This window comes from Onychostruthus taczanowskii, unplaced genomic scaffold (genome assembly GCF_017590055.1).
Source record: "Onychostruthus taczanowskii isolate IOZ18803 unplaced genomic scaffold, ASM1759005v1 scaffold74, whole genome shotgun sequence".
Lineage (NCBI taxonomy): Eukaryota > Metazoa > Chordata > Aves > Passeriformes > Passeridae > Onychostruthus > Onychostruthus taczanowskii.
This window is the reverse complement of record NW_024505229.1, coordinates 3,693,990-3,703,343: the sequence shown is the minus strand read 5'-3', so window position 1 is coordinate 3,703,343 and position 9,354 is coordinate 3,693,990. Positions and strand designations below refer to the sequence as shown.

At 52.8% G+C, this 9,354-nt stretch overlaps 1 protein-coding gene across 2 annotated transcripts; it reads right to left on the bottom strand.

Moving 5' to 3' along the window:
* Positions 1 to 63: 63 nt before the first annotated feature.
* TMEM9 (transmembrane protein 9) lies at positions 64 to 7,193 on the bottom strand. 2 transcript variants are annotated; one of them, XM_041422512.1, is made up of 6 exons: positions 7,150 to 7,193; positions 4,726 to 4,827; positions 4,538 to 4,629; positions 4,000 to 4,108; positions 2,416 to 2,547; positions 64 to 1,144 (listed from the first exon to the last, which is right to left on the bottom strand). In XM_041422512.1, the coding sequence occupies exons 2-6, from the start codon at positions 4,816 to 4,818 to the stop codon at positions 995 to 997; spliced, it is 576 nt and encodes a 191-aa protein (XP_041278446.1). In that variant the 5' UTR covers positions 4,819 to 4,827; positions 7,150 to 7,193; the 3' UTR covers positions 64 to 994. The 2 variants fall into 2 exon arrangements, with proteins under 2 accessions (XP_041278446.1, XP_041278447.1); XM_041422513.1 differs by lacking the exon at positions 7,150 to 7,193 and adding an exon at positions 6,868 to 6,889.
* Between the last annotated feature and the right edge of the window lie 2,161 nt (positions 7,194 to 9,354).

Genomic DNA, 9,354 nt, shown 5'->3' with positions numbered 1-9,354 from the left:
CAGGAGAGCCCCAGACCAAAAAACCAGATGGGGTTTTTCCCCTAAAAAAAACCCACTCAGGTAGTAGATCTTTGCATTTAATATGGAGGTGCTAGACCATAAACTCCAAATGTTCTCAGTGGGATCAATACACACGGCAGAACCACTGCAGCTTCCTCCACAGAGCCCAAGCCCTGTCAGAGCTCTTGGAGTGTTCTGAGTAGCACAAGTGTCCACTTCCCAGGGCCCTGACAAGTGTTTCTAGTGCTCCAGGAGAGCCTGTGCCCCAGTTCTCTTGGACACAAATGCTGCTGCCCACTGCGGGAGAACACCAAAGGTCACCAGTATGGGTACAACTCAAGAGGTTTCACCCCAGGAAGTTTTTATCTACTGGTAAAGCGCAAAAAGATAGAAATGTAAATCAGCTTTTTACCTGTTGGACTCTTACTGATGTAGGTACTAACAGGTTTTGTGATATCACATGCCCAGAAGCAAGCTGCAGTCTCAATTATGCTGGTGTAAACCTGGACAGACTCCAGAGGTATGGAAATCTCTCCATTTACATCAGGATAAGCAGAAGCAGCAGTGCGCACTGGCAGAAACCCCCTCCCCTTTGTTCTTGTGCTGTTCCTGTGTGGCTCAGCACCACAATGCCCAAGGACCATCAGTGCACACTGATGGAGGAGGAGGAGGTGGCTGCTGTATCCTGGAAAAACATGACATAATTTATCCCACATCAAAATTATCCCACCATTTTTATCCCAGGAGGACTGAGCCAGCTTGCAGCACTCCGTTCCCAGCCCCTGTCCCTGCTGGGGTGGGCTGATGGAGTCCCGTGTTCGGCCGAGCTCCACAGGGCAGCCCAGGGGCCAGCGTGGCTGGGCAGGGAAAGGGCAGGGGACACGACCAGAGAAGCCTTTGGGGCTGCTGCTCCCTCTAGAGATGGTGAATCAGGGAGGGCTGGAGGTTCCATTCCAACGCTGGGGTGTCCTGATGCGGCAGGGCACAGCAGGGCCTAGCTCAGCATCTTGTGCCGGTCGAACACCGTCTTCCTCTGCTCCTGCACCTGCCGCTTCCAGCGCTGCTGTGCCCCCTCCACCCGCTCCAGCACTGTGTTGGCCCTGGCACCAGCCAGGGTGGGTACTGCGGCCAGGGAGTGAGTGTCCTGCAAGGAAAGGAATGGGGCTGGAGACCAGGCAATGCCCAGCCCAAGCACAGAGGGAGGCAGCTGACTTGGGGAGAAACTGCACCTGAAAGAGCAGTTCAAGGTTTGAGTCGTTCTGATGAAAAACCTCCTTTTCAGAGCTCCTCAACATCAGCCCTCAAGTCCTTGCTCTTGGGGATCACCCACGACTCCAGACAAAAGTTCCCAGCAGAGGAACTGCACGAAGTGTAGAGCTCTGCTGGAAACCACTCTTGGAGTCTACAAGGACCACAGTGCCAAGGTGAACCACATCCCCTCACTAAAACCAGGTGACAATGGATGGAGATCCATAGTGGCACAGGAACAAGGCCTATCTCAGAGGACTTAGTCCAGCATACTGGAGTGAGATAAATATCACTTAGCACCAGGCATTTACCATGTGCACCTGGATCTGAATTACTGCTGCAAACCCATGACTTTGGGATACAATTCATCTCCTCCTGCAGGACCTCCTTTTTCAGCAGAGCGAGGCAATGGATAGACTGTGGACACTGGAGCAGCTGCTCCTCACATCCGAGTATGAAGGAATTGGGCCAAATAGTTTATACTCACAACAAAGTACAAATAGGACAATCTAACCCAGTGCTGCAACTGCATTAATTTTATGTAGCAAGAAATTTTTCCTCCCCCAAAACTAGTGTGTGACAGAGAGAAAGAGGGAGAGTGGCTCTTTCTTTGCTACTGGGTCTTAATCATTTTGCCCACGGTTTGTACACCAGCGTTGCACAAAAAGATGGGGTTTGAATGAAATTGTGCTCTGGGCAAACCGCAGCACAGGAGCACAAGGAACAGCAGCCTGGATACAACCCAAGGCCCAGCCCCAGAGCAGGATCAAACAGCACCTCATAGGCCAGTGTTTTAAGTGTCTAGAAGATGTTTTAGCTGACACTTAAGCTCATGCTTCCCTGGAAGCTCAGCACCACAAAACTCCATCTGGGACACTGCACAAACTGTTTGACTTTTTTTTCCCTCTAGATGGACAAACCAAATTCAGGCCAGCTGCTACAAAGTCCCCTCTGCCTCTGAGGGCAAGGCTTGCCTTGGGGTCGTTACACAGAACTCTGAATATTCCATGTGCCTCTGCATGATGTGCAGAGATCCAAATGTTCACCTGTGTAAGTACCCACAAAGCAGCAGTGCTGGTCACTCAGCGGATCAGAGGAGACAAGCAGGTCACTGTTTCCCTGTCCCACATTCTCCTTTCCCCCTGTCTGCACCCCTTGCCCCCTCACCTCGCTGTCCTCCTCATTGTGCAGGGGCTGGGTATAGGGGTCTGGCTTGCGGATCAGGGGGTCCACGAGCACCAGGAACGCCATGTAGAGCAGCAGGGCCCCCACCACGGACAGGTAGATGATGATGATCACCTGCAGTTGAGGATAGTGCAGGGGGAAAGAATAAGCAGTGTAGATAAGAAGCACCACAGAGGTCAGGAAGGTCCTTTGCAGCTGCATCTGATGTTTGATCTCTTGTTTTCATTTTGCTCACAAGAGTCTCTAGCTCTTGCCAGGAGGCCAAGGTTGTGCCATCACAGCACAAAGTGTGCTGACTCTCTCACGCCAACTGAGGGCATGTTCTGCACATAAGGGACAACAAGATGGGGCCCTGATCAGAGATGCTTGGCACCCTTGTCACACTTGTCCACATCCCCAGCAAGAAGACTGGGCTCCCACACAGCTCCTGACTACCAGGAATGCCCCTGCCTCAAACACGGAATCACAGAAATCACAGAATCCCTGAATCACTGAGTGAGGTTGGAGAATATGTCTGAGATCATGGAATCCAACCCGTGACCAATCCCCACCTTGTCACCCCACCCAGAGCACTCAGTGCCACATCCAGTTGTTCCTTGAACACCTCCAGGGACAGTGACTCCCTGGGCAGCCCCTTCCAGTATCCAACACACTTTTTGTGAAATTCTTACTAATGTTCAACCTAAACCTCCCCTGGTGCAGCTTAAGACCACGTCTTCTTGGTCCTGTCACTAGCTGCCTGGGAGAAGAGGCCAACCCCCACCTGGCTACAGCCTTCTTTCAGAGAGTTGTAGAGTGAGCCCCTGGCACTGCCACCATGTACTCGCTGTGACGGTTTCCTTTCTTAAAGAAAACTCTCTCACGCCAACTGAGGGCATGTTCTGCACATAAGGGACAACAAGATGGGGCCCTGATCAGAGATGCTTGGCACCCTTGTCACACTTGTCCACATCCCCAGCAAGAAGACTGGGCTCCCACACAGCTCCTGACTACCAGGAATGCCCCTGCCTCAAACACGGAATCACAGAAATCACAGAATCCCTGAATCACTGAGTGAGGTTGGAGAATATGTCTGAGATCATGGAATCCAACCCGTGACCAATCCCCACCTTGTCACCCCACCCAGAGCACTCAGTGCCACATCCAGTTGTTCCTTGAACACCTCCAGGGACAGTGACTCCCTGGGCAGCCCCTTCCAGTATCCAACACCCTTTTTGTGAAGAAATTCTTACTAATGTTCAACCTAAACCTCCCCTGGTGCAGCTTAAGACCACGTCTTCTTGGTCCTGTCACTAGCTGCCTGGGAGAAGAGGCCAACCCCCACCTGGCTACAGCCTTCTTTCAGAGAGTTGTAGAGTGAGCCCCTGGCACTGCCACCATGTACTGGCTGTGACGGTTTCCTTTCTTAAAGAAAACTTTCTGGGCTCTTGTCCAGGAACCTACCGGTGTGGCAGTGCCAGCGCTGTGGCACGGCAAGGGGCAGGGCACAGCCAGTGACTGCAGTCACCCTGGGCTTGTGTGGCACAGCAGGGGGCAGGACACGGGCGCGGGCCTGAGCTCAGGTACCTTGATGGTGGTGGTGCTGCGCTCCTCGTACTTGCACTCGCAGAGCAGGCAATAGGCCTCCACGTCATTCCCGGGCACTGGCATGGGCTCCACCACGTGCAGACAGTTGCTGCAGCACAAACCAACCACAATCAGCAGCAGCACAAGCTGAAAGCAGTGCTCTGTGCAAGGACACTGGGGTGACTTTGTCTGTGTCCCAGTTTTCCGGTCAGGCTGATAAGACTGATCTGGTGTTAAGAGCTCCCCTCACAGCCTAGCTGCCCAAAGTCCCTGGGATAGATTGTCCCTCAGCAGCTTTTGCAGGGATCCAGTCCAGGTGGAAAGGATTGGAGGGCACACACTACGTCTGCCAAGAGCGGTAGGTAAACGTATCATTCCAGATTCCTCAATTTGTGTTTAAGAAAATGCCCCTGGCCTAGGTTGAACACCAAAGCAGTTCCCTCTGCAAACATACAGGCAGGGAATCCGTTCTCAGCATCAGCTGGGAACTCCAGAGCCTGCCTGTCACGGACCGACCCGAGGCTGCTCACTCACTCACCAGTCCTTCTGGGACACATTCTTGTTGTAGATGTGCCCGCTGATGTTGCGATACGGGGGGCAGATGCACTTGCAGCGAATGTCCTCAGAGCTCTGCAGGACACAGGAGCCATGTGAAGGAGGGGACACAGCTCTGTCCCCTCACACCCCACTTCTGCTGTGCCCCACACGTGGCTCGGTGTCACCCACCTTGCTGGCCTGTGCTGGGGGACACAGGACACAGCCCAGCAGCACCAGCAGCAGCATGGGGCTCACAGAGTTCCGGGAGCTCTGGGCAAACATCCTGGGAGCCTGAGGGAACAAAATTCACATCCAGGATAGAGCATCTCAGCTGAATGCAGCCACAATGAGGTAGTCAGGAGATTTTTTTTTTTAGCCCACTTGCCTCTGTTTTGCCCAGGAAGAAGAAATTTGTTCCTGAATCTCAGCTGATGCCAGCCAGAAACCAACAACGCTCCTGTCAGAAGAGCTTCCACCCTGTACAGCCACACATCTAAACTACCCCAGCCCTGCAAAAATATTGCTGATTTCCTTACAACTGGACTTGCAGAAAACCTCCTGTTCATCTCTTACTACCCTGGAGCCCAGCTGCAGATATTTTGGTGCTGACAGTTTTGCTCACTAGAAGATGCAGAACTAGGTGCAAGGGTGACCTAAAGCAATACACTGGGGCCTCCCTGCTGCACTGCCTTGAATGGCAAATCATTCATCTTCCGACACTCAAAGTCTTGCTGCTGAAGGGAATTATGTATTTTCCTGTCATGAGCTATGGGAAAGGGGTGGAATATTCCTAAGTATTCCAAACCAATTCCTAAACCTCCTTTATCTCAAGATACTTGTTCAGTAAATCCTGATTTTAAAATTACTTCAAGCTGGTAGCTTGGTGAATTCATTAACGCCTTTTGCTACATATCACAGAATGGGCTGGGCTGGAAGGGACCCTAAAGATTATCTCCTTCCAGCCCCCATGTGTGTGGATAAATTGTTCCAGAGATGTGTGCTTCCATAAGTCCATAAGAATATGAATTTATTCCCTGTGCCACAAAAGGCAAGTTTGCCTTGGTCAGCCTGGCATTCACCCTCAGAGAGAAAAGGTGGAGCGGGTGTTGGGGGACCTTGGGACAGCAGGGAAGAGCTGTTTCAGCAGAGGAAGGGGAAGGGAATTTACACCTTCATTAATCAGCTCCCAGGTAATCCCACAGCTTACTCCAGGTACTTGTACTCCATCACCTGACCTGATTCCACTGGGATTTAAATCACTGCAATATTCCATCCCCTTTGCTTTATCTTTAGTCAACACTTTGGATTCACATAATGGATTACAAATACCAAGTTCCTTTCTTCTTTATCTAAACAAAACACCAGCAACTTCTAATAAGCTGCCAGACCTCCAAAATGCATTCCAGTCTTATCACCTCATCCCACGATTTATTAAGGTTTTGCACCACAGCTTCAAAAATCTCCTCAAACAATGATCCTTTCCAGGGAGACTCCCCTGTACATCAGGGGTTCAGATCTTCATCATGGATCTGGGGAACAGGACTGTCTAAGCTGCCCAGTGCATGCTACCCATTTTAAGTGGGTCTGGACTTTTGTCTGAATTTTTAACACAACAGTGGGGCATGTACCATTGCTGGGCATGCAATGCCCAGCTCTCAGCTGAGTTCAGAATATCTGAACAACTCATGAATGTCACTTTTAAAAATAGGAGGGGAAAACACGTGATCTATTATACCATAAACAAAAACTTAGAACCTGGGCAGAGTTCACGCACCATGAACTGCAGAACATCCTCAACCACACAAAGGATGATTAAGGCACATTTATGTCCAATTTATTTGACAGCAAAGGGACGCATGCACACATGCCTTAGAGCTATTTTTTCCAGACCATCAGCCCAGGCCACAACAGCCACGCAGCCAAAACCAGCTGCATCTGGACCAAAACCCGCCAGCGCAGTAAGCACAGCAGAAGGTGCACGGCTGAGGTGAAGTTCTCGGGGGCTGTGAGTGTGACAGCTCCCAGGATGACCCCCCCAAAAGGCTGTCCAGAGCATGGCTGCACACAACCACCCCCTCTTCTCCCTGGGACTGCCCAGTAATCACCTCATCTTTAACCTCCCCAGCCCTGGAAGTGTCCAAGGCCAGGCCGCACGGGGCTTGGAGCAGCCTGGTCTCGTGGTCCTTGGCCGCAGCAGGGGTTAGGACTGCATGAGCTTTATTCCCACCCAAACCATTCTGGGATGATTCTGTGAACATCACATGGAGCACTTCTAAGACTCCAGCCCGTTTCCCTCCCCGGACCTGTGCTCGAACCACCCCCTACACCTACCCGGACCCAGGGCAGGGCCGGACCCAATTCCCGCCGAGGGCCCGGATGCCCCCTCAGCCCTCCAGGGGCTTCCACCGCCCGGTCCCACCCGAGATGCCTCCGGCAGTGCAAGCCACCGCCGCGCCGCGAGCCCCGGGTCCTGCACAGCCCCGCACGGTCCCGCCCCAGGTGCGGGGAGGGGAGCGGAGCAGGAGCAGAAGGAGCAGGGCCGGGGCCCAACGCCCCTCAGCCCCCGGCCATGGCCATGGCCATGGCCATACCCACCCCACATCTGCCCCTTACCTGCCGCTCGCTCCAGCCCGAGCGCAGCCCCGCCCTGCAGGCCCGGCCAGACCCTCCCCGCGTGCCCATTTGGCCATGGAGCGTGACGCCCAGTGACGGACAGCTCCGCTGGCCAATCGGAGAGCAGGCAGCCCAGCCCGTGCTGAGGGCGGCCCGCGTCCCGCAGAGCTGAGGGGATGCTATGGCGTCGCCGGTCGTTGCCGTTGCCGTTGCCGGAGGGGCCTTCGGCCGATGTGGCCCGCGCAGTTCCCGCCTGGCTTCCCGGGGCAGCGCCTTTGGGGCTGCGCCTCTTCATCCTGGGGCTGAGATGCGGGATAGCCCCGCTCCTTCTCAGCCCCTTCTCACCTCACATCCCCGTTTTCCCCTTACACCCCCTTCTCCCCTCACGGCCCCGCTCTCCCGTCATGGCCTCTCTTCTCTCGCAGTCTGCGTTTCCCCCTCACACCCCATTCTCCCGTCATGGCTCTGCTCTCCCCTCCCACCGACGGTGGTCCTGTGACTATGAGAGGGAAAAGCCCTGGCCGCAGTGGTGCCCTTGCTTCTGGTTTTGGCTGATTTGTGGTTATAGATGATATCAGTGCGCCTTCAGTTTCAAAGGCTGCGGTCTTGCTACAAACCTCTTGTGTTTGAGACTTGTGACTGATTTTAAAAGCCCGGTCCTTGTGCCAAGAGGAACATTGTGCCTTTCCAAGGCCACAGTGTCTGGTGTTTGCCCAGAGAACATGCCTCAGACGTGGTTCTTGTAGTACCTCGGGTTTGCCCCACTTTCCGTGTCGGCACCCCTCAGGTGTGCAAACACCCCCAAGCCTTGGCTTTGCTCCGGTGGCAGCTCCCAGGAGGTTCCATTCAGAGCTGGAGGGATGGAGGGTGTCAGGAAAATTCTACAAACGCCAGAGGTTTATGTCCAAACAGGAGAGAGAGGAGTCCTGCAACTTCATTCCAATAAAGGGAGAAAGTCCATCAAAGCACACACCCACGGACCTTTCTCTCCCGAATTTTGGAGGGCACAGCCTCCTTTTATTCCAAACTCTGGGCTCCATGTTGCCTCTTCCTTTCCCCATTGGCCGAGGTACTAGGAAGGTACAGCCTTCCAGAATTGCCTACCACATGAACGCCTTTGAACTCATTATTTTACCCCAAAGTTCAGGCTTGTGCAGACACTGTCTGTTTCAGGAGCCAAGCTGTCTGGGCTCTGCAACAAACCTGCTGCCCAAGGTTAGCAGATACGTTAAGACCCATTTCAAAGACGTTAACACCCATACCCTCACCCATCAAATTGTTCCTAAATATATTAGCTTTCCTCTGAAGGGGCTTACCTGCTTCTCTGGCACTTTGCTGCTTTACCTGGTGCAGATTTACCTGGTCTGTGTTGCTGGATAAAGTCAGGACCTAATTTTTTTCAGGTAAAAAATATCCCTTGATGGAAAAAGAAGAGACCCAAACGCCTGGTTTAACTTCTAGAAATAGAATCACAAAATCAACTAGTTTTGGAAAGACCCCTGAGATCATCATGTCCAACCTATGCCAGACCCCCATCTTGTCATCCAGTCCAGAGCACTTATTGTCATGTCCAGGCGTTCCTTGGATACCTCCAGGAACGAGGACTCCACCACCTGGAGTCCCTGGGCAGTCCCTTCCAATGCCTGACCACCCTTTCCATGCAGAAATTCCTCTGGATGTCCAACCCGAACCTTTCCTGGTACATCTTCATGACATTTCCTCCTGTCCTGTCCCTGTTCCCTGGGAGCAGAAGAGGCCAACCCCATCCCGGCTGTCCCGTCCTGTCAGGAGTTGTGCAGACCCAGAAGGTCCCCCCAAGCCTCCTTTTCTCCAGGCTGAGCCCCTTTCCCAGCTCCCTCAGCCACCCCTGGTGCTCCAGACCCTCCCACAGCTCCATTCCCAGCTCTGGACTCTCTCCAGCCCCTCAATGTCCTTCCTGAACCGACCTGGCATGGACACCTCATGGGAGGGTGTTCCCAGTCTTGACAGAGTTTGCTCCTTTGATGAAAATAAAAGTGAAAATAGCAAGGTGAGATACATTCAGCCAGAAATAGGTGTAGATCAGAGGGTAAATGTCTGTTTGGCAGATAGTTCTTTCCGATAGTTTTAACTTTCTAGAAATGAGTAAATAATTGAGACTGCTTGTTTTAGGGCTTGTAGAATGTATAAGTTATGGACACTGCTAGGTTTTAAAATGTCCCACAC

Bases quoted from the DNA above. Each gene is read 5' to 3' on its own strand.
- TMEM9 (XM_041422512.1), bottom strand. From the start codon at position 4,818: ATGTTTGCCCAGAGCTCCCGGAACTCTGTGAGCCCCATGCTGCTGCTG. The intron at 4,109-4,537 runs GTGAGTGAGTGA...TTTGTGCTGCAG, and splicing joins AATGTGTCCCAGAAGGACTG to CAACTGTCTGCACGTGGTGG. The intron at 2,548-3,999 runs GTACCTGAGCTC...CCTCAACTGCAG, and splicing joins GCAGCACCACCACCATCAAG to GTGATCATCATCATCTACCT.